The 26091-nt window shown below is 39.1% G+C and overlaps 1 protein-coding gene across 1 annotated transcript in view; it reads left to right on the forward strand.

The window, feature by feature from the left end:
• Window positions 1-195: 195 nt before the first annotated feature.
• The window catches only part of SLC26A8 (solute carrier family 26 member 8), a gene marked incomplete at its 5' end in the record, with an annotated part of 72269 nt that continues 46373 nt past the window's right edge, over window positions 196-26091 (forward strand). Inside the window, 4 exons of the mRNA XM_082664334.1 lie at window positions 196-380; window positions 5875-6014; window positions 17069-17185; window positions 19029-19210. Coding sequence (XP_082520460.1) covers window positions 196-380; window positions 5875-6014; window positions 17069-17185; window positions 19029-19210 — 624 coding nt within the window. The remainder of the gene's footprint in view (window positions 381-5874; window positions 6015-17068; window positions 17186-19028; window positions 19211-26091) is intronic.

The following is a 26091-nucleotide window of genomic DNA, read 5'->3' on the forward strand; positions in this document are numbered from 1 at the left end:
ACCAAGGTTGTTTAAACTTCTGGGCTTTGGTTTCTCCATTTTGAAAATGAAAATAATATATACCTTGCTTTCTTTATAGGGTTGTTTTAAGTATAAAATTATACAATAAATGGAATGCTTATTTCCATAAAAATGTGCCAAGGATCTAGACTTTTTAAAAGCTCTTTTGTTTAACTTCTTTCCACTTATCCAGGAATGATGCAACCAGAGAGGAGCTTCCAGAGTTTGGGCTCTAGATACAGGCAAAACTCTTTCATGTATGATGTGAAGCGAGATGTGTACAATGAGGAGAACTTTCAACAGGAGTACAGAAGGAAGACCGCTTTCTCTGGGAAGTTGGACATCGACATCAGCACCGTCAGTCACCATGTCCAGTGCCGGTGCGTGTGTGCGATCATTCAGCTGCCACCAAGCTGGCAGCCCTAAAACTCTACTTGACACCTTTGGTGCCTACTTCTGTTTTCCTCCTCTGAATTCCTGTCATCAGAACCCTTAGCTTATTGCATAATTCCTCTACAGTTTTTTTGTGGTTTGTCTTGTAGCACCTTCTTTTTTTTTGCGGTATGCGGGCCTCTCACTGTTGTGGCCTCTTCCATTGCGGAGCACAGGCTCTGGATGCGCAGGCTCAGCGGCCATGGCTCACGGGCCTAGCTGCTCCACGGCATGTGGGATCTTCCCGGACTGAGGCACGAACCCGTGTCCACTGCATCGGCAGGCGGACTCCCAACCACTGCACCACCAGGGAAGCCCCCTTCTTTTTTTTTTTTTTACTTTTTAAAATTTTATTTTATTTTTGGCTGTGTTGGGTCTTTGTTGCTGCACACTGGCTTTCTCGTTGCTGCGCGGGCTCCTCATCACGGTGGCTTCTCTTGTTACGGAGCACGGGCTCTAGGTGTGCAGGCTTCGGTAGTTGTGGTGCATGGGCTCAGCAGTTGTGGCATGTGGGCTCAGTAATTGTGGCACACAGGCTTAGTCACTCCGTGGCATGTGGGATCTTCCCAGACCAGGGATCAAACCCGTGTTCCCTGCATTGGCAGGCAGATTCTTAACCACTGCGCCACCAGGGAAGTCCCTTCTAGCACCTTGTTGATTATAAACTTCATGGACATGAAGACCTTGGCTGTCCCCCACAGCATCTAGGGATGGTATTTAATAAATACATTGTTTGATTAACCACCATTGCCAGTCTCCTAACAACAACAACAAAAGCAACCGTGGTGAAATAATTAATGATAGCAGAATGACTATGTAAACCCTATAGTTCAGGAGCTCGTAACCTGTTTTTGTGCTGTGAACCTTTTAGCAGTCTATCAGAGCTAATGAACATCCCTTCAGAATAATTTTTTTTTTACTTTTTTAAATTGTGGTAAAATATATATAATATAAAATTTGTGGTTTTAACCATTTTAAAGTGTACAAATTAGCAGCATTAATGACATTCACGTTGTTGTGCAACCATCACCACTATCTATTTCCAAAACTTTTTCATCACCCCAAACAGAAACTCTGTACCCATTAGGCAATAACTCCCCATTTCCCCCTCCTCCAGCCCCTGGTAACCTCTCTTCTACTTTCTGTCTCTATGGATTGTGTATTCTAAATATTTCATTTAAATGGAATCAGACAATATTTGTCTTTCATGTCTGGTTTATTTCACTTAGCACAATGGTGTAGCGTGGATCAGTGCTTCATTTCATTTTATGGCTGATGATACTCCATTGTATGTATGTACCACATTTTGTTTATCCATTCATCTGTTAATGGACACTTAGGTTGTTTCCAATTTTTGTCTATCGTGAATAATGCTACCATGAATATTGGCATAGGAGTATCTGTTCAAGTCCCTGCTTACAATTCTTTTAGGTATACACCTAAGAGTGGACTTGTTGGATCATATATTTAACTTTTTTTTTTTTTTTTTTTTTTTTGCGGTACGCGGGCCTGTCACTGTTGTGGCCTCTCCCGTTGCGGAGCACAGGCTCCGGACGCGCAAGCTCAGCGGCCATGGCTCACGGGCGCAGCCGCTCCGCGGCATGTGGGATCTTCCCGGACTGGGGCACGAACCTGTGTCCCCTGCATCGGCAGGCACACTCTCAACCACTGTGCCACCAGGGAAGCCCCTGTTTAACTTTTTGAGGAATTTTTTTTTCACAGCAGCTGCAGCATTGTGCATTCACATCAGCAAGTGTTCCAATTTCTCCATATCCTCTCCAACATTTGTTATTTTCCATTTTTTTAATTATAGCCATACTAGTAGGTGTAAAATGGTATCACATTGTGTGTTGCTTTTTTTTTTTTTTTGCATTTCCCTAATAACTAAATATGATGAGCATCTTTTCATGTGCTTACTGGTCACTCGTGAATCTTTTTTGAAGAAATGTCTATTTACTTCCTTTGCCCTTTTAAAAATTAGGTTGTTTATCTTTTTGTTGTTGAATTATAGGAGTTCTTTATATATTCTGGATATTAAACCCTTATCAGATATATGATTTGCAAATATTTTCTCCCATTCTGTAGGTTGTCTGTTGATAGTGTCCTGTGTACACAGTTTTCATTTTAATGAAATGCTATTTATCTATTTTTTTCTTTTGTTGCTTGTGATTTTTGTGTCATATTTAAGAAACTATTGTGAAATCCAAGGTAATGAAGATTTTCCCCTGTTTTCTTCTAAGACTTTTATAGTTTTAGCTCTTAAATTTAGATCCTTGATCCATTCTGAGTTAATTTTATATACGGTATAGAGTAAGAGTCTGGCTTCATTTTTTTCCACGTAGCTATCCCATTTTCCCAGCACTATATGTTGAAGAGTCTATTCTTTCTCCATTGAATGGTCTTGGCCAGAATATTTTTAAATGCATAAAATACATAGTATTATAAAGGAAACCAGTTATATTGAAATATAGTTATCAAAATATGAAAATATCCAAAAATTATATTTAATGATTGTGGGTCTAATAACTACCATACTTTCTAAGTAATGATGAATATAAATGCTATTTTAAGGTATCTGCAGCAATTTTAATGTAATATGAAGATATTTGTGATTCTATTGGTGAAGAAGTCAAGCTCTGCTGATACTACTGTGGTTTGTTGTCAGTGTTCATAACTGAAGGAAATGCTACATTTCAGTTAGGAGGTTAGTGAAAATAAAGATATAATTTTTCCTAAAGTCACATATCCCCATGAATTCTATCTAGAGACACCTTGATCATCCATGGACCTCAGGTTAAAAACCCTTTGTGACCTACATCATGATATTAACCCTAACTACTCAACCTGTCCTCACTCACACTCCAGATTTATTAGTCCCTCTTGTTCCTTGATTTATCACTCATAATTGGCATGAGTTAGGTGACAAGTGAAGAAGGCCTCCACGCAGCCCTATTGCAGACCTTCCTCCCTCTGAGCCTTCTCCTTTGCCCATATGCTGCCGTTTGCAAGTTGTGGTTTTGGATGTCACTCCCCTGTCCTATATCACAACTCTCATTTTTTCTGCTCCAGGATGGGTCAGAGGTCATATATCAAAGAGAGCATTTGGGGGCCACATTGGTTTTGTCTCTACAAAAGGATAATCTTTTCCTGACTTATACCTCATCATAAACAGGTACTACCAAAGAAATTTCAGCCTTACTCCCCTCCAGCTGCCCTATCCTTAGACCCTTAAATCTGACCCACACTGCCTCCCATGGGTTTTTATAGCAGTGCTTATTCCCTACTTCTAAAACAAACAGTTATATCCACTTCTGAATTTTAACCTGAAAGGTAGCACAGCACTGTGGTTAAGAGCAAGACTCAGAAGCCAGATTGCCTGGTTCTGAATCCCAGTTCTGCTGCTTTCCAACTGTGTGACCTTAGGTAAGCTATCCATGCCTACTGTGCTTCAGTAGCCTCATCTATAAAATGGGGATGATAAAAGCACCTACCTTATAAGGCAATTGTGAGGATTTAAAGAATATTTGTAAAGCACCTAGCAAATAGTAAAATAATAATAATAATCTTTTAATTTCATCTCTTCCTTTCTGCAGAAAACCTCATATCTTCCTTCATTTTCTCCCTTTTAGTTACCCAACTGCAATACTCCCTCTCTTTAAAAAAATCTCCCCTGTGCTTTCACATCAACTCTTACATTCCTCACTTTTAAGATGCTTTAACTAGGATCCAGATTCATGTCGAAGTGCTTATAACTCTTCCACCACCAGCTTCAGTTTCTGTTCCTCTAACTCCTTCCTTGATCCCTGTCAGTCTTAGGTCCTCATTATTCCATGTCCATTTTATTTTTTTGCCATGTCAGAGAGCTTTGATGACTCTCCCTAGAGTCGCTGGTCTTCCAGGGTGGCACATGGAGAGGAAGGGACACTGGACCAGATGCAGAAACAAATTGTCCCAATGCCATGCTGTATTCTCCCCCATAGAGGGCCGTAATTGGAGACAGCACACTCTCCACACCCAGGGATTCTCATAAAAATAGCAATATGTTGTTCTTTCTAAACCTATGGTCTTGCTTCTGGCTCCTGAGCAGAATTCAACAGCTGTCGATAGGAACTGTGATGGTAATAGACTGGATAGAACACTGAACTAAAAATCACGAAATCTGGATTCTAGCCCCAGTTCTACCCACACTTGTTACTGTGACCTTGGCAAAGACATTTACACTTCTTTGGCCTTAATTAGCTTAGGGACTGTAATGCTCATAGTTGTTAGAGTCAAGCATGTTGAAATTACTTCTTTTCTGAGCACACATTTTAGCCTTGCATACACTGAAGTTATATTTGTTGCTACAGTCAAATCGCAATTATTCAGAGATAGCTCATACATGAAAAATCTCCATACTCTTTGTTTTCAGCCCATAATGAGATATAAATAGCAAAAAGCAATTTAAAACCATATTAGCAAAAAAAAAAAAAAAAAAAAAAAACCATATTAGCTTTACTAGTGGATTAATTGATTAACAGATTGATTGATTGGTTTACAATGATTCTGCTGCTTTGATGATCTAAAGGTTTAAGTAGGTTTCCTCAATCTCAGTACTGTTGACGTTTCGGACCGTGAAATCATTTCTTGTGGAGGGCTGTCCTGTGCATTGTAGGATGTTTGGTGGCATCCCTGGCCTCTACCCACTAGATGCGAGTCATGACAATCAAAAATGTCTCCAGACATTACCAGATGTCCCTTAGGGAACAAAATTGCTTCTGGTCATTATCCACTGGGTTAAAAGATAATAAGGCCTTATTTTATTCCCTTTTTTCCCATGGCTAATGCCATAAGCACAAGACTCCATATTCTATATTTTCTGTAAATTTCTGCATGTTACAGGTCAAAGCCATGTAGAGTTAATGCTTGGTAAAAATTTTAGTATACAGGAATGAAGTGAATGTGTTAATTCTCTGCCACCCACCAACAGCACATCTCAAAACACTATCCTTACCAAGAGAAAGCCATAACAGTCCATTTTTCTACTGGAAAATTTTGGTAGGTTGAATTCTTTTCAAACATTCTGTAAAACCACAGGCCTGATTCATATGCTGGACTTACAAGGCCTAGTTCTTGTCATACATATGGCACCGGATCTCAGTTGAAGTTGATACTGTCCCCCAGGGAACATTTAGCAGTGTCTGGAGACATTTTTCATTGTCACAACTAGGGGAGGAGATGCTACTGGCATCTAATGGGTAGAGATCGGAGATGCTGCTAAACATCCTACAATGCACAGGACAGACTCACAACAAAGACTTATCCAGTCCAATATGTCCAAATATCAGTAGTGTTGAAAGAAACTCTGTTGTAGGGGAAGAAGAAGGTACTCACAATGCCTTTTCTTGGCCATGTGGGCTTTTTCTTTGGAGAACCTAATCAAGTCTCTGTTCTTTCTCACAGCTGCTCATGGTACAAGTTTCGAAGATGCATGCTTACAATCTTTCCCTTCCTAGAGTGGATGTGTTTTTATCGATTCAAGGATTGGCTTCTTGGAGACTTACTTGCTGGGATAAGTGTTGGCCTCGTGCAAGTTCCCCAAGGTAAGAAAGATACGAAGATTTTTCACCCAAAGACAATACACCAGACCTGGTCACTTGCCCAGAGTAAACAAATTACTTGTGCTAGATGAATAGAAAAAAAATGTGAATTCCATTCACATCATTACCATTTGTTTCCTTACCTGCCAAATTTCTAACTCTTCTAGGGTAGTTCCAAAAGTCTCAGTTTAGTTTAGACCCCTGATACCTTCTAGAGTATTTGTAATGCCTGCTCATGGTCATTTTTTGCTCAACTAGTCATTTTATGCTCACTCCAATAGATCTCACTTGGCATTGGTTTTACTTAAAAAGGTGAAGGATAGGAAACACAGCATGCTAGCTTCCCTTCAGCAAGTTACACACACAGCAGTACAGGGGTTATTCTTTGCTCGTACAAACGGCAGTTCAGATATGACACAACAAGATCACACAGATAGGTGCGGGAGCTATCGGGCTTTAGAAGCCCCATTTCCCAAATAGAAACCAACATCTCTTGTAATTCCCATAACTGATGCCTCCATGGGTCCCACAGCGACATGCCCAGTTACAAGAGTCATTGTGCTCTGAGAAGCTCAAAACTAAGGCTTCCCACAAGATATTAATCTTTAATTCATAGTCCCCTTGGTCCAGGTAGAATATACTAATCAGGCTCCTTTTACCATAACTAATGTTGGCTGGTAACACAGCTGACCTTCCACCATTATCAGGTTTCCAAAGAAACAGAGCTAGAAGGTTAACCCAAGATCAACTTGATCAGAGAAAGAGAAAGGATTTTGTGTTAATCCGTTACTCAGAGTAGTTCACAATTCCCTACGTAGTCTTTAAACACCTCTGTTTCTCTCTTCTTCTGGGGCAAACCAAGCAGTGTTGAAACTTGTGATTGTAAAGCACAAATGAAGCCAACCAAAGGGGCCAGTGGCAGCTGAAATCCAACTCTGGCATAGGGCTGTTAGTTGGAGAAAAGGGATCCCTTTAAAATAATTAATTAATTATCATACAGTAAAATTTACTTCTTTCATACAGTTCTATTAATTTAAACACAGGTATAGGGTTGTATAACCACGCCACAGTCAAGTTACATAACAGTTGCGTCAGCCCCAAAACTCTCTTGTGCCATCACTTTTTAGTCACATCCTCCACTAACTTCTAACCCCTGGCAACCACAGATCTCTTCTCCATCACCATAGTTCTGTCTTTTCGAAAATGTCATGTAAATGGACTCATACAGTATGTAACTTCTGAAGGGTGGCTTCTTTAATTCAGCTTTATGCCTTTGAAATTAATGCAAATTGTTATGTGCATTGATAGTTTATTCCTTTTTATTGTAGAACAATATTCCATTATATGGCTATATCACAGTTTTTTGTCCATCATTCACTTATTGACGAACATTTTGTTTCCAGTTTTGGGCCATCACAGAGTTGCTGTGAACATTCATGCACAGGTTTTCGTTTGAAAATATTTTTCGTTTCTCTAGGGTAAATAACCCAGGAGTGATATTGTTGGTTATATGGGAAGTGTATGTTTAACTTTGTAAGAAACTGCCACACTGTTTTTCCAGAGTGGCTGTACCTACCATTTTACATTTCCACCAGCAATGTATGAGAATTCTAGTTCCTCCACACCCTTGTCAGCACTTGATATTGTCAGTATTTTAAAATTAAGCTTTCTATTTTGAGTTAACTATAGATTCACATGAATTTGTAAGAAACCACAGAGAAGTCCCTTGTATCCCTTACCCACTTTCGTCAGTAGTAAATCTTGCAAAACTATAGATCAGTCTCACAATCAGGATGTTAACATTGATGCAGTCAAGATACAGAACATTTATACCACCACAAGGATCCCTCATATTGCCCTTTTATAGTCACCCCCACTTGCTCTCTGCCCCCATCCCCTCCTTAATCCCTAGCAATCACTCATCTTTTCTTCATTTCTATAATGTTATCATTTCAAGAAAGTTACATAAATGGAGTCATACAGTGTGTAACCATTTGGTATTGGCTTTTTTCACTCATCATAATTCTCTGGAGATTCATCTAGGTTGTTGTGTGTATCAATAGTTTATTCCTTTTTATTTCTGAGTAGTATTCCATGGTATGGATATACCACAGTTTGCTTAAAATTTCACCCTTGAAAGACATCTGGATTGTTTGTAGTTTTTGGCTATTACAAATATAACTATTATGAACATCTGTATGTAGGTTAGTGAACATAGTCTTCATTTCTCTGGGATAAATGTCCAGGAGTGCAATTGTTGGATTGTATAGTAGTTGGCATGTTTAATTTTCTAAGAAACTGCCAAGCTATTTTCTAGAGTGGTTGTATCATTTTACATTCCTATTGTCAATGTGTGAGTGATACCGTTGCTCTGCATCCTCACTACCATTTGGTGTAGTCACTAGTTTTTACTTTAGCCATTCTGATAGGTGTGTAGTGAGATCTCATTGTGGTTTCAGTTTGCATTTCCCTAATGGTTAATGATGTTTAATATCGTTTCATATGCTAATTCTCCATCTATACATTTTAATGAAATGGCTCTTCTTGTCTTTTGCTCATATCCTAACTGGACTGTTTGCATTTTTACTTTTGAGTTTTGAGAGTTATTTATATATTCTAGGTACTAGTCCTTTGTCTTTTGTGTTTGGCAAATATGTTCTCCCAGTCTGTAACTTTCCTTTTAATTCTCTTAACAGAGTATTTACAGAGCAAAATTACTAACTTTGATGAGGTCTACTTTTTGGTATCTGTTATTTTAGCCATTCTAAGAGATATGTAGTGGTATCTCATTGTGTTTTTAATTTGCATTTCCCTAATGGTTAATGAAGTTGAACATCTTTTCATGTTTTTATTTGCTGTCCTTCGATCCCCTTTGGCAAAGTGCCTGTTCAAGTTTTTTGCCCAGTTTTTAATTGGAATTTTTTTCTTATTGTTAATTTTTTTTTTTTTTTTGCAGTACGCGGGCCTCTCACTGCCGTGGCCTCTCCCGTTGCGGAGCACAGGCTTCGGGCGCACAGGCTCGGCGGCCATGGCTCACGAGCCCAGCCGCTCTGCGGCATGTGGGATTTTCCCGGACTGGGGCACAAACCCGCATCCCCTGCATCGGCAGGCGGACTCTCAACCACTGCGCCACCAGGGAAGCCCAGTCTTATTGTTAATTTTTGATAATTCTTTTTATATTCTGAGTACAAGTCCTTTGTCAGATATGTGATTTTCAAATATTTTCTCTCAGTCTGTAGCTTATCTCTTCATTCTCTTGACAGTATCTCTGGCAGAACAAAAGGTTTTAATTTTGATAAAGTCCAATTTATCAATTTTTTTTCCTTTTATGGATTGTACTTTTCTTATCATATATAAAAACTCTTCACTTAACCATCAGGTCACAAAGATTTTCTCCTATGTTTTCTTCTAAAAGTCTTACATTTTATGCTTTACTTTTAGAACTGATCCATTTTGAGTTAATCTTTAAATAAGTTGTGAAGTTTAGGTCAAGGTGTATTTTTTGCTGCATTTTTAAAGAAGACTATTCTCCAATGAATTGTTTTTGAACTCTTGTCAGAGATCAAATAGCCATATTTTTGTGGGACTATTTCTGGACTCTATTCTCTTCCATTGATGTATATGTCTACCCCTTTCCCAATATCATGTGTCAATTATTGTATCTTTTTAGTGAGTCTTAAAATTGGGTAGTGTGATTCCTCCAATTTTATTCTTTTTCGAAATTGTTTTAACTATTCTTTCATACAAATTTTAGAATCAGCTTGTCAATATCTACAAAAAATTCTTCTGAGATTTTGATAGCCATTGATTAAATTCATAGGTTACTTTGAGGAGAATTGATATCTTATCATGTTGAGTTTCCACTCCATGATCACAATAAGTCTCTTTATTTATTTAGGTGTTGCTTTAATTTCTTTCATCAGCATTTGTAGTTTGCAGCATACAGATTCTGTATATATTTTGTTAGATTTATATCTAAGTATTTCATTTTGGAAGAGATATTGTATATGGTAATTTAAAACATTTTTGGTTTCCAGTTGTGCATTGTTTGCATATAGAAATACAATTGAATTTTGTGTGTTTACCTTGTATCCTGCAACTCACTTATTAGTTCTAAGAATCTTTTGTAGATTCCCTGGGACTCACTACATTGATAGTCATATCATCTGTGAGTAGAGACAGTTATGTTTTCTTCCTTCTAATATGAATGGCTTTTATAACTTTTTCTTGCTTATTGTACTAGCTAAGACTTCCAGTATATGTTAAATAAGAGTGGTGAGAATAGACATTTTTGCTTTGTTCCTGATCTCAGGGGAAAATCATTCAATCGTTCAACATTAAGTATGATGTTAGCTGTAGGGTTTTTGTAGGTGCCCTTTATTAGGTGGAGAAAGTTTGTATCTTTTCTAGTTTGCTGAGAATTTTTATCATAAGTGAATGTTGTATTTTGTCAAAGTTTTCCCTTTAGACTGGATTACATGAATTGATTTTAAAATATTGAACTAGCCTTGTATTCCCGGAATAAAGGAGTACCTTTTAAATTTTTCATATGGCAGATACAAACCAGAATGATCCATTTGTATGTGTATATTCACTTCCAGGAAAGTATCAGAAAGTCTCTAGAGCATTCGTGTGGTGCTGAAATGAGAGACCTGAACTCTTGGCACTGATGCTTTGCCTGTGAGTCCTCTACTGACACCACTTATGAAACATCCTTCGTTTATGGTCAAAGTTTGAGGACATTTCTTTGCTAAATTTCCAAGTCATCAGTATAATTTCGTACCAAAATAAGAATGACATTAGGATGTATAAGTATACCTAGCATCCAGCACAGTATTTGGCACATAGTAGGTACTCAAGATATTTGTTGAATAATGATTACATAACTGTGTGAATGAATGAATCCAAGCAACTCTGCTGACTGACTAAGGGAATGTGTGTTATTTTAAGTAGTGTGAATAATGAAATAATTTGTAGTGTAAATAATTCAAAAGTTTTACTTATATTTAAACAGGTAGGCCCTAACGACTTAATAATTTTCTTCAGATGAAACAAAAATACTGCATGATGAAAACCTTATTAAAAAGATGCTGGCTCTTCCTTACAGTAGAATCCCAATTTACAAATGTGAAAGAAAATAGAAAATCACCATTAGTGAAAAACTACAGTCATACTTATTGGAGATAAAATCCACTAACAGAGGTTAAAATTAGTGGGTAAAAGTTTGCAATCTATGTAACAGGATTTGCATAGTTTCAAAGTATCTTCCTCAAGATATTTATCAACTACTCCACTAATTTACAGTAGAGAACCTGGGAGAAACTACCTTAAACAAGTGATCAATGCTATCACCACCAATAGTAAGACATACGGAGATCACGAATCTTGTGATATCATGCACTAAAAAGGACACAATACCATTTCTGCAGTATGCACATCAAAAATGTATAACCTTAGCATGATCATAAGGAACCTAAGCAACCCCAAACTGAGGGGCATTTGGCAAAATAGCTCATCTATTTATACTCTTCCAAAGTGTCAAAGTCAAGAAAGACAATTAAAGACTGAGGAACTATAACAGATTTTAGGACTAAGGAGAAATAACAACTAAATGGAGTAGGGAACTGTGGATAGAATCCTGGAACAGAAAAAGGAAATTAGGGGAAAAACTGTTGAAATTCAAGTAAAGTATTTAGTTAAATTTCTAATGTTAATTTCCTGATCCCAATAATTATACTATGATTATGACAATGTTAACATTAGAGGAATCTAGGTAAGGTATATATGGAAATGCTCTATTATATTTGTAGCTTTTCTATAAGTCTAAAATTAGTTCAAAATTAAAAAATTTTTTAAGGTTTTGGAAAGTCTGGAGACTTGGTTTCTCTCTGTTTCTCCATGGCCTAAGCTTAACTGAGACTTAGACCACTTAGTTCTCAGGCCGTTACCAAGTAATTCTCTTACCTTCCCTGCATTGGTGAATTATTTGAAACCCTACATTTCAAAGGACTTTCTCCTCACGCTACGTGTTGCTTATCAAGAGTAAATAGGGCTATTCAGGGACTTCTCTCGTGGCGCAGTGGTTACGCATCTGCCTGCCAATGCAGGGGACACGGGTTTGAGCCCTGGTCCAAGAAGATCCCACATGATGTGGAGCAACTAAGCACGTGTGCCACAACTACTGAGCATGCGCTCCAGAGCCCGCGAGCCACAACTACTGAGCCCGCATGCCACAACTACTGAAGCCCATGCGCCTAGAGCCTGTGCTCTGCAACAAGAGAAGCCACCGCAATGAGAAGCCCATGCACCACAACGAAGAGTAGTCCCTGCTCACCACAACTAGGGAAAGCCTGCGTGAAGCAACAAAGACCCAATGCAGCCAATAAAAAAAAGAGTAAATAGGGCTATTCGATATTATACTGGAATTCACAGGCAGTGTATTAAAGCAAGGAAAAAAATATAAGGGTAAAGAATTGCAAAACAAGAAATAATACATCATTCATAGATTTTTTTTTTTTTTTTGCGGTATGCGGACCTCTCACTGCTGTGGCCTCTCCTGTTGCGGAGCACAGGCTCCGGACGCGCAGGCTCAGAGGCCATGGCGCACGGGCCCAGCCGCACCACGGCATGTGGGATCCTCCCGGACCGGGGCACGAACCCGTGTCCCCTGCATCGGCAGGCGGACTCTCAACCACTGCGCCACCACGGAAGCCCATAGAGATGTATTTTTTAATGTAGAAAATTCAAAAGAATCTACAGATAAATTAATAGAATTAATAAGATTTTATCAAAGTTGCTGGATATAAGATGAGTAAATAAAAATCAATTATACATTCCTTTATACCTGCAGGAAACAGAAAGTGAAAAAAAAATTTTAAATACCATTTACCAAAGCATAGTAAATATGAAGTAAGTTGTAATGAAACTAAGAAATGATGTGCAAGACCTCTATAGAGAAAATATGCAACTTTATTGAGAAATATTAATAAGGACCTAAATTAATTGAAAGATAGCATTTTCCCAGAATAGGCAAATTATTTTGAAGAGCAACATGGGAGGATTTGCTTCTCCAGCTATCAAGACTGAATGTAAAGTTATAATGTTTAAGATAATGTCCATCAAAAGTAGCAAGAATAAATAAACATTCATATATACGTATATTGGAATACACAGAAGGAAAATGAGCACTCTCAAGCAACTCACAGCAACATGGAAGATGCTTATATACATAATAATAAGAAAAATAAGCAGAAATAAAAATTGTATACTGTGTAATTCCATTAATATAAAGTTCAAAAGTGGACAAACCAAACTACACTGTTTAGGGATATGTATACCAGTGGTAAAACTATAAAGAAAGGCAAAGAAATTATTATCACAAAAGTCAAAATAATGAATACCTCTGTGGGGAGGGATGGAGTTGTGATTAAAGATCTGGGTGGGGATAACATGGGTGTTTGTTTTATAAATATTTATTAAGCTCAATATCTATTTTAATGAACTTTCTATTTATATATTTCACAATAAAAATGGGGATTGCTAAATTTATTACAAAACTATTACTAGACTAATTACTAAAAAAAGTAATTAAACAGTGTGGTGGACTTCCCTGGTGGTGCAGTGGTTAAGAATCTGCCTGCCAATGTAGGGGACACGGGTTCGAGCCCTGGTCCGGGAAGATCCCACATGCCACGGAGAAGCTAAGCCCGTGTGCCACAACTACTGAGCCTGCACTCTAGAGCCCGTGAGTCACAACTACTGAGCCCGCGTGCCACGACTACTGAAGCCTGCGTGTCTAGAGCCTGTGCTCTGCAACAAGAGAAGCCACTGCAATGAGAAGTCCACGCAGCGCAACAGAGTAGCCCCTGCTCGCCACAACTAGAGAAAGACTGCATGCTGCAATGAAGACCCAACACAGACAAAAATAAATAAATAAATAAATTTATATAAAAACAAAACAAACAAAACGGTGTGGTATTACAGACTTAGACAATTAGGCCAGTGGAACAGAAAAGGGTCACACATTTATATGTTGCATGGTTTGTATCAGATGTGTCACTATAGAAACAGACTTTTAAAAAATGATGTGAAACAATTGAATACTTATATAAAAAAATCAATTTGTAGACCTCTACCTCACAGCATACACAAAAATCTATTCCTTTTAGATTAAAGACCCAAATATGAAAGATAAAACTATAAAGATGTTTTTGGAATAATATAGGAGAATATCTTCATGGTCGTGAGGTAGAAAATGTTTCTTAAACAAGACACAAAAAGCACTAGCCTAAAAGGAAATGACTGTTAAGTTGAATTAAATAAAAATTAAGAACTTCTGTTTATTCAAAGACATGATGAAGGTTGAAAAGCAAACCATGGAATACCCAACAAAGGACTATAATATATATATTCCTACATATGTGTAAGGCACTGCTAAGTAAAACTGATCAACATTATTGGTAATCAATGAAGTAGAAGTGGAAATTAACTAACTCATACACACTAAAATAAAAATTCTGACAGTATCATGTGCTAATACAGATGTAGATAATGGGAGTTGTCGTACGGTGTTGGTGGGAATGTAAATCGTACAACCATTTGGAAAACAGTTTGGCATATTCTGGTAAATGCCCCAGCAGTTATGCTTCAGGGTATATCATCTTGAGGAATTTATACATCTGTGCACCTGGAATCATGTACAAGAATATTCATAGCAGCATTGTTCATAATGGCCCCCAAACTGGAAACAAAGACAGGAGACTATGTAAGCCTGGAGACAAAGAGAATGGGGAGATAGCTGCCTGGACCCTGATGGCTTTTTAGTTCTGTTTCCAGTCTCTGATGAGGCCCAACTGACCTTTGTCCTCTTTTAATAAATTTCCTATTTTGGGAATTCCTTGGTGGTCCAGTGGTTAGGACTCAGTGCTTTCACTGCCAGGGTCCAGGGTCAAGCCTGGGTTGAGGAACTAAGATCCCGCAAGCTGGGCGGTGCAGTCAAAAAAAATTCTTCTCTTTTGCTCAAGCTGATTTGAGCAGGTTTTCTGTTACTTGCAGTCAACTGAAGCTTGCTTAGGGAAAATATGTGGAAGGGGAACCTATAAATTACAAAAGACTCAAGAGACATATCTACTAATGTGAGGACCTAATTTGATATAAACACAAAAATTGTGAAAGAAAGCACAACAACAACAACATCAACAAAACAAAACACAACATATAATAGCAAATAACTTTTTTAAAAGATCACCCCCAAACCCACCATACCTCTGGTTCAAGGTCTCTCAGGAGGTGGCAGTCAAGTTGTCAGTTATCTCAAGGCTCTACTGAGGCTGGAGGATCAGCTTCCAGGCTCACCCGTGTTTGCTGGCAGGCCTGGGTTTCTCGCCATGTGGGCCTCTACATGGGCTGCTTGAGTGTCCTCACAACACGGCTGCTGGTAGGACCGTGTATGAGGCCCAGTGCAAGGTGAAAATGCGGCGTCCCTAGTTCAGAAATTATCCAGAATTTCAAGATGGTCAGAGTAGAGCATTAAGACAAGTGTGGAGCCTTTCTAAGCCCAGGGCACTGTGTGATTGCATAGGTCACACACCCATGAAATCAACTCTGGCAGCTGATGACCTGAATGAAAGAGAGAGCCAGAGAGCAACCAAGACAGGAGCCACAGTCTTGCAACCTAATCTCAAAAGTGACATCATTTTTGTTGTAGCCTATTTATTAGAAGTAAGTTATTTCATGCTTTAGGGGTGGAGCTCAAAAAAGGGCATGAATACCAATTAGCCATTGTAGATCATCTTAGAGGTGGTCTACCAGTACAACCATGTATGAGAAATCAGGGAAATTTGAACATTGACTGGATATTTGATGATGTTAAAGAACCATTAATAATTTCTTAGGTGTGATGATGGTATTGTACTCAAAAGAGGGTGTTTTTAAAAAAGATATATACTGAAAATATCTACAGGTGAAATGATTTAGTGTTTTGGATTTGCCTCAAAATAATATGGGATGGGAGAGGAATGGGGGCATTGATGAAACAAGATTGGCCATGAGTTGACCATTGTTGAAGTGGGTGATCGGTACTTGGGGGTTCATTATACTCTATTTTTCAATAAGTTTAAACTTTTCCATTAAAAAAAGCCTTGCTCGTTTAAGGCAATAAATTGGCTCACCGGATTCATAACTGCTTTCTGATGAGCACACTGGTATGATGTAAATTGAAGAGAGTCCCTCAGGGCAGGAGCTGTGGACTTGAGACGTCAAAGGATGACACCATGAATGTTAATCCATTTGCCTCAAAATTTCCAAATTCTCATGGTGCTTCTTAGAAAAGAAAGTAAGTATTGAAGAAGGAGCTGAAGGAAGAGACTGGAGTGGTTGGCATATGCAAGAGAGACAACACATACCAACTTGGAGTCACGTCAGTTAAGTGTGACAATCCTTACCTGTTCTCCAGCTTTTTCTCCAGCCCTGGAGGATTCCTAGGGCCTTCTTGTACTAGACTGGGGGTAAGAATGGGGCTCTTCTGAGCTGTTGGAATTAAAGGTCTTATTGCTGTGATGTTTGCTTTCCATGATTTGCATGAAGGCCTCACAGTGAAAGGTGTTTAAGCCTATGATTTAGAATTGATGTGTAAGAGCTTGTGATAAAATAGGAAGAGAAGGGCTTCCCTGGTGGCGCAGTGGTTGAGAGTCCGCCTGCCGATGCAGTGGACGCGGGTTTGTGCCCCGGTCCAGGAAGATCCCACATGCCGCGGAGCAGCTGGGCCCCTGAGCCATGGCCTCTGCGCGTCCGGAGCCTGTGCTCCGCAACGGGAGAGGCCACAGCAGTGAGACGCCCATATACAGCAAAAAAAAAAAAAAAAAAAATAGGAAGAGAAGTTAGAAATCAAAGGAGATAATAAAAAGTACTAATTAAGGGCTGTATGCCAAGGGATTCTGTTACCATAGTCAGCTGTATACATGGGTCATTTTTATTTTAAATATTCTTTACAGCTTTTATTTCAGGTGACTTTTAAAAGCCAGGCTACCTTTGCTTACTTAAAGTATCTTGCTTTTCAGGCCTGACGTTTGGTTTGCTGGCAAGGCAACTGGTTCCTCCTCTCAATATCTCTTATGCAGCTTTCTGTGCTTCAATAATTTATGGAATTTTGGGATCATGTCATCAAATGTCCATTGGTGAGTTCAGTGCCGGAACCACAGGAGGTGGATGAAGTCTCCATCTCAGTCATTTGCTTATTGCTAAGGAACCCAAGCTAAAGCTATGTTTAAGGTAGAAAGAAAGGAGGCAGAAGATGGATATTCTATCCATAGCATTAGTGTTCAGATTTTAGAAATTGAACACTTCTTTTGTGATATTATTAATGTCACCACCAGACAAACAGGCCAGCAAGCTATTAAAGGAATTATAGGACAAGAGGTACTTTTCTTGGTGAAATTACCACATGTTGGAATCTGACTATCCTTAACCTGGAAGATCCAGAAATGATTTTGCCCAAACTCCTAGAGTGGATCCACTTTTCAGCTGTACCGCTAATAACCAAAATCTGTGGACCTGATTTATAATAATCATGTCAGGGCTTCCTTGGTGGCACAGTGGTTAGGAATCCGCCTGCTGCCGGAGACACGGGTTCGAGCCCTGGTCTGGGAAGACCCCCACATGCCGCAGAGCAACAAAGCCCCTGTGCCACAACTACCGAGCCTGCACTCTACAGCCCGCGAGCCACAACTACTGAGCCTGTGTGCCACAACTACTGAAGCCCACGCGCCTAGAGCCTGTGCTCCGCAACACGAGAAACCACCGCAATGAGAAGCCTGTGCACCGCAGCAAAGAGTAGCCGTTGCTCACTGCAACTAGAGATAGCCTGCGTGCAGCAACGAAGCCCCAATGTGGCCAAAAATAAATAAATAAATAAAATAAATTTATATAAAAAAATAACAATAATCACGTCAGATTATTAATTTACATTGAGAAAATGCTGTCATAGTAATCAAAGCACTCAAACCCACAGGATAAGCACTTTTCTTCCCTGAGTCAAAAGTCCATCTACTAATTTATAATTGGAAATGACTGTTACAGAGACCAAACTAGCTGAAGTTCATATAATTAGCACAATTACTTCCCCTAGGTGAACCCATACAGAAATCAAATAACAAAATGCCCTGAGAGTCTCAGAAGGGCATCGCCAACATTCACTCAGTAAAGTGCCTTTTTCTGAGCTTCCACACTGTGTAACTGACCAAGCAACCAACACTGACCATTCTGACTGTCACAGTTTTTCTCCAGGTCTGTTTGTATATTCAGTCCAGTTCCCATCCCATTCTGTTGAGTGCTCCTTTGCCTTTTTTTAAGGACAATATTCCATATCTTTCCTAAAATCTATCATGTGTTGATTTTACATTTGAACACTAAGAGAACTATTTTATTCCCATTTTTCCAAGTTCCCAGAGCACATTACAATCATTTCCAAATACTGATAACAAGGGCTACTAGAGTTTTCTTTCTGTTAGGTATTTTAAAGGTAAGATTTGCCTTTGCCTCCCTTATGCTGATAGTAGAAGTAAATGAAATTATATTTGAAATAGGTTTAGCTCCATGTCATTTTGCACCTATTAAATCCTTCATAAGTGTTAGGTATTATTTTTCTTCTTATTATTATTGATTAGCTTTGTTTTCTGATCCTTTCACCACCATCTCATGTTTTACCGTTTCTAAGAACAGGCACAGTGGCTGAGCCTGATATATATTTCTAGTCAATTTCTCTTTAATCCTACTCCATATGCCCATGATGCTAAGAGGTTAATACCTAGACCACCAAGATCTAAAACTTGTGAGTTCGTTACAGTACGTGGAGCCAGAGTTCTTTTCCCTGCTCTTTCTTATTTCTTGGTGGCCACTTTCAAATAAGAAAAGTTTGTCAGATCAAGAACAAAACATCAGACCATGCCTTGCTTTTGTCAATATCTGTCAGTTTACCTGGACTTAAAACCTCACCTTCTGCCTGAACATTTTCTTTCATAGGTACATTCTTCCTTGTGAGTGCTCTGACGATCAATGTCCTGAGGACGTACCCATTCAACGGTGGCCACGTAATACTGGGAACTTTCATCAAGGATGACTTTTCTAACCTCTCCTTCTTTGAGAACTATAACAAATCCTTGAGTGTGATGGCATCCACAACGTTGCTGACTGGGATTATTCAGGTAGGACCTGAGTCTCTGAACCCCTAAAAAAGCAATAAATAAATAAAGGGTCTGCACGTGGACCCCTTCCTTTAATTGCTCCTGTTACCCATTGTGATATATCTGGAACTTAAGTGATTTAAGTTTTCAAAAACTTATGGGTCTTGTGGATAGGCTATCTCCTCAGTAACAAAACTTCTCCCTCCTCTGAAGTCTACCACATTGGTTTAGGATGACATACTCAATATTCTCATCAGTCCCTGATACTCTAAGACTAAAGAAGTGTCCCAGGGACTGTGGCCTAGAGTTCTACGCATGATTTCACATTTTATTATTATTATTATTATTTATTTTTTTTTTTTGCGGTACGCGGGCCTCTCACTGTTGTGGCCTCTCCCATTGCGGAGCACAGGCTCCGGACGCGCAGGCTCAGTGGCCATGGCTCACGGGCCTAGCCGCTCCGTGGCATGTGGGATCTTCCTGGACCGGGGCACGAACCCGTGTCCCCTGCATCGGCAGGCGGACTCTCAACCACTGCGCCACCAGGGAAGCCCATGATTTCACGTTTTAAAAAATTTCTTTCTATTCTTTCAACAAGAATAGCATTCATGGGATCACATACTATATTTTTGGTTAGTGACCATTAGAGTCAGACCTGAAATCCTTTTTCTGCAATGACGGGACTCAGCTAATGGGCAATATCAATGACTTATTAAAATATCAAACCTTATTTTGGGCTTATTTTTAATTTCTTCTGTGAGTCTACCATCTGAAGTGTCACCCACTGAACTAAAGTCACATATTTCAGTTTTATTTCTCTTTCTTCTCAGCTAACCTGCTCTATAGCTAATTTTCACTGATTTCCCCTGGGGCCATCTTTTATTAGGCAAGGACTTATTGGAAGCCTACAAAGGCAGGCTATTATGGTAGGCTGACCCCAGCCCTGACACTTACCAGCTATGTGACTTACTTAAGTTATCTTACCTTCGTGGGCCTCAGTTTCTTCATGTTTAAAATGGGAAAAATAATATTTGTATTGCAGAGTTCTTGTGAGGATTAAGTGAGAAAATGCATGCAAAGCATTCAGCCCAGAGCCTGTCACATAGTAAGTGTTAATAAATTATAATTACCAAGTATAGAGAAATGAAATTTGTACTTTAATAGAGACCAAAAATTTTTTTAAAAAAGATATAATACCAGGCTTCCCTGATGGTGCAGTGATTGAGAGGCCGCCGGCCAATGCAGGGGACGTGGGTTCGAGCCCTGGTCCGGGAAGATCCCACATGCCACGGAGCAGCTAGGCTCGTGTGCCACAGCTGCTAAGCCTGTGCTCTGGAGCCTGTGAGCCACAACTACTGAGCCCACGTGCCACAACTACGGAAGCCCACGTGCCCAGAGCCCGTGCTCTGCAACAAGAGAAGCCACTGCAATGAGAAGCCCATGCACCACAACGAAGAGTAGCCCCCGCTTGCTGCAACTAGAGAAAGCCCGCAAGCAGCAACGAAGACCCAGTGCAGCCAAAAATAAATAAATAAAATAAATAAATTTATTAAAAAAATAAAAATAAAAAGATATAATACCTGTGTTTAAAATATTCAATCTTGTAGGTGAAGACAAAATAACAGGCAGTAAGTCAGCAACCTATTAATTATCTAAGTGGCCTTGGCAAGTTCTTTCCCCTTGTTTGAGTGTCATTTTTTTTTCATGTAATAAAGGAGGAGATATTCCATTTACAGAAAGATGGAATATATGTACTTTTGCCTATTCCTCCTGCTAAGAAAACTAAAAACCTTGGAAAATTATATACAAAACAAACGTAAAATGACTCTGGAAGGTGAAGAGAAGAAGACAAACTGGCTCAGACCCAAGGAACAACACAGTGGTGAATTCCTTGGGTTTTCTTCTTTGCCTCATATATCTCAGACTTGGTGCTGAAGAAGCCAGAAACCCAAAATGCCAACACGGGCAGACCAAAAAAAAGCCCCAACAAAAGTCTGCTCTTTATAGCCACAGGACCAGGAAAGACTAGCAAGACTGAAAACTTTTACCCAATAACTGCTCTACTCCAGACAAACACCAAACAAAACAAAACAAAAACAACCTGTGGTGTCATCCCCACTCATGCCAGCAAAGGCCAAGCAGGGAGCCCAGACTTCCACACTCACCCAGCTGTAATGAGGTAGCCACCTGGGGTATTGTCAGAGAAGGCCTGGGAGTCAAGGGAGTCAAGACTTTCATCTCCACGGGGCAGTAATGAGACACCCTTCCTAATCCTTGCTGGGGTGTCTCAGAGAAAGCCTAGTGAAGGGTCAGATCTTTCACCCAACACAGCATTAATGATGACAACCCCCTCTTCAGCAGTGTCAATGGAGGCGATGTAGGGAGAAATAAAGGCATTTCTGTCTCTCCCAGCCAGGATGGGAGGCCTAGTGGGGAGCCAGAACTTCCATCCCTTCCCAGCAAAAATGAAGAGTTCCTATTGCCTCAAGTGTCAGTGGATTTTGAGAGGATTTTGAGAGGAGAACCTGGACTTCTGCCTTACCAGACAGTAACAAGGTGGCACCTTCCCCTTCCCCTGCCAGCAGTTTATCAAAATAAGCTGGCTAAAACAGAAGGTTTAAATAAGATCCAGAGTCTTATAGCATAGTACACAAAATGTCAACAATTAAACTGAAAATAACTTGTCATATCAAGAACTGAGAACATTTCAACTTAAATGAAGAAAGACAAGAAAAAGATGCCAGCACTGAGTTGATAGAGATATCAGAATTATCTGGGATAAATTATAAAGCAGCCACCCTAAAAACGCTTCAGCAACCAATTATGAACATGCTTGAAACAAGTGAAAAAATAGAAAGTCTTAAAAAATAAATAGAAGATGTAAAGAAGAACCAAATGAAAATTTTGGAGCTGAAATATACAGTAACCAAAATTAAAAATTTAAAGGATGGGCTCAACAGCAAAATGGAGGAGACAGAGGAAAAAATCAATGAACTTGAAGACAGAACAATAGAAATTACCCAGTCCGAACAACAGAGAGAAAATAGACGGAAAAAAAAATTAACAGAGCCTCAGGGACAAATGGGACTATAAAAAAAGCTCTAAAATTTGTGTCATAAGCATCCCAGAAAGGGAGGAGAAAAAAGATGGGGCTGAGTTATTTGAAGAAATAATAGCTGAAAACTCCCCAAATTTGGCAAAAAATATAATCCTACGGATTTAAGAAGCTTGGAAAAACCCAAAGAAGATAAATCCATAGAAATCCACATCAAGACAAATCATGTTTTGTTTTGTTTTTTTAATTTTTGGCTGCATTGGGTCTTTGTTGCCATGCTCAGGCTTTCTCTAGTTGTGGCGAGCGGGGGCTACTCTTCATTGCGGTGCACAGGCTTCTCATTGCGGTGGCTTCTCTTGTTGCGGAGCACGAGCTCTAGGCATGTGGGCTTCAGTAGTTGCGATGTGTGGGCTCAGCAGTTGTGCCACATGAGCTCAATAGTTGTGGCTTGCGAGCTGTAGAGTGCAGGCTCAGTAGTTGTGGTGCATGGGCTCAGTTCCTCCGTGGCATGTGGGATCTTCTCTGACCAGGGCTTGAACCCATGTCCCCTGCATTGGCAAGTGGATTCTTAACCACTGCACCACCAGGGAAGTCCCCATAGTCAACTTCTGAAAACTAAAAACAATGAAAAAAAAATCTTGAAAGCAGTGAGAGAAACACTTCACTACAGGAGGAAAATAATTTAAATGATAGCAGATTTCTTGTTAGAAACCATGGAGACCAGAAGGAAATTGCACAATATTTTTTGTTTGCTGAAAGAACTGTCAATCCAAAATCATAGCCTCAGTGAAAATATCCTTCAAGAATGAAGAAGAGGGATTTCCCTGGTGGTGCAGTGGTTAAGAATCCGCCTGCCAATACAGGCGACACAGGTTCGAGCCCTGGTCCGGGAAGATCCCACATGCTGCAGAGCTACTAAGCCCATGCAACACAACTACTGAGCCTGTGCTCTAGAGCCTGCGAGCCACAACTACTGAGCCCACATGCCACAACTACTGAAGCCTGCATGTCTAGAGGCCATGCTCCACAACAAAGAGAAGCCACCGCAATGAGAAGCCCACATACCGCAACAAAGAGTAGCCCCCGCTCGCCACAACTAGAGAAAGCCTACATGCAGCAATGACGACCCAACACAGCCAAAAATAAATACATTAATTAAAAAAAAAAAGAATGAAGGAGATACCAAGACGTTCTCAGATGAAGCAAAACTAAGAGAATTTGTCACCAGCAAGACCTACCCTAAAAGAATGGCTAATGGAAGTTCTCTAAACAGAAAGGAAATGATAAAAGAAGGCATCTTGGAACATCAAGAAGGAAGAAAGAACAATGGAAAAGGAAAAATATGGATAAATATGGTAGTTTTCCTTGCTTGTTGGGTTTTCTAAATTATGTTCAATGGTTGAAACAAAATTATAACACTGTCTGATGTGGTTCAAAATGAATATGGAAGAAATACTTAAAACAATTCTTTTATAAAAAACATAAAGGGAGGTAAAGTTTCTATAATTTGCTCAAACTGGTAAAATATTTACACCGGTAGACTGTGATAAGTTATGCATATATAATGTAATACCTAGGACAACCACTTAAAATCTATACAAAGAGATACACTCAAAAACACTATAGATAAATCAAAATGAAATTCTAAAAAATGTTCAAGTAACCAATGAAATCAGGAAAAATAAAGAGTTGAAAAACAGAGAAAACAAACAGGAAAATGGCAGACGTAAGCCCTAACGTATTGACATTTACATTAAAGTTAGAGACTGACATATTTAGAAATATGCTGTCTACAAGAAACATCAAATATAATAATATAGACAGGTTGAAAGTAAAAAAATGGAAAGATAGATCATGCAAATATTAATCAAAGGAAACAGGATTGGCTATATTAATATCAGATAAAGTAGACTTCAGAGCCAAGAAAATCACCAGAGGTAGACAGGGACATTATATAATGATAAAAGTATCAGTCTACCAAGAAGACATAGCAATCCTACAAAGGTATGCACCAAACAACAGAGCTACAAAATATGTGAAGCAAAAACTGATATAACTGGAAAGGAGAAATAGACAAATCCACAATTACAGTTGGAGACTTCAACACCCCTCGCTCAACAATTGATTGGACGACTAGGCAGAAAATCAGCAAGCATATAATAAAATTCAAAATATCAACAACACCAATAGGATTTGAGACATTTACAGAATACTCCCACCAATAACAGCAGAATACACATTCTTTTCAACAACCCATGGAACATACAGCAAGATAGACTGTATCCTGAGCTATAAAACAAACCTCAATAAATTTAAAAGAATTGAAATCAAACAGTATGTTCTCTGACCACAGTGGAATCAAACTAGAACTCAATAATAAAAAGTTAACAGGAAAGTCTCCAAATATCTGGATACTACTAAACAGCATACTTCTAAATAATCCATAAGTCAGGTAGGAAATCTCAAGGGAAGTTTTTAAAAAACACATTGATGTAGGGACTTCCCTGGTGGCACAGTGGGTAAGAATCTGCCTGCCATTGCAGGGGACACGGGTTCAATCCCTGGTCCAGGAAGATCCCACGTGCTGCGGAGCAACTAAACCATGTGCCACAACTACTGAGCCTGTGCTCTAGGGCTGGCGAGCCACAACTACTGAGCCCACGTGCTGCAACTACTGAAGCCCACGTGCCTAGAACCCATGCTCCGTAACAAGAAAAGCCGCCGCAATGAGAAGCCCGTGCACCACAATGAAGAATAGCCCCCACTCGCCACAACTAGAGAAAGCCCGCATGCAGCAACAAAGACCCAACGCAGCCAAAAATAAATAAAATTAAATCTTAAAAAAAATACCTTGAAGTAAATGAAAATAAAACATACCAAAATTTTTGGAACACAGCTAAAGCAGTGCTGAAAAGGAAATTTATAGCACTAAAATGCATAGAGTAGAATAAAGAAAATGTCTCAAATTAATAATAAAAGCTCCCTCTTCAAAACCTAGAAAAATAAGAGCAAATTAAACCCAAAATAAGCAGAAGGAAGGAAATAATAAAGAGCAAAAATGAATGAAATTGGAAAGTTTACATACTGATGATTCCATTTATGTAAAATTCTTGAAGTGACAAAATTATAGAAATGAAGAATAGATTAGTTGTCGCCAGGGATTAAAGATGGGTAGAGGTCAGAGGATGGAGATTGGAGGTAGAGATGAGAGATAAGAGGCTATTAAAGGACAACAGGAGGGATCTTTGCGCTGATGGAATTATTTTGTAACTTGGTTGTATTGATGTCAGTATCCTAATTGTGGCATTGTATCAATACTATAGTTGTGCAAGATGTTATCATTGGGGTAACTGGGTAAAACGGATCTCTGTGTGTTGCTTTTTTACAATTTCATGTCAATCTACAATTATTTAAAATAAAAAGTTTAAATTAAAAAAAAAGTCTGAACTAGATATTAATATCTAACATTTATTGCTATGTGCTGTCAATATTCAAAGCACTTTACATGTTTTATCTCATTTGATCCTCACAACACCCCCCTGTATGAGGGTAGGTATTATTCTGATACTTATTTTAAAGAAATAAAGGTATAAAGAGGTTAAGTGAATTGCCCAAGGTCACATAACCAGTACGATTCAAAACTGGGATTCAGGCTCAGTTTGTCTACCTCTAGAATCTGTGCACTAGATAATCTTAAAGTGAAAACTAGTGTTAATAAAAGTGAAGAGTTTGTTGTCAAAAGAATATAAAGTGGGGACTTCCCTGGCAGTCCAGTGGTTAAGAGTCCACACTTCCACTGCAGAGGGCATGGGTTCGATCTCTGGTTGGGGAATTAAGATCCCGCATG

This window comes from Grampus griseus, assembly GCF_964374135.1.
Source record: "Grampus griseus genome assembly, chromosome: 10".
Lineage (NCBI taxonomy): Eukaryota > Metazoa > Chordata > Mammalia > Artiodactyla > Delphinidae > Grampus > Grampus griseus.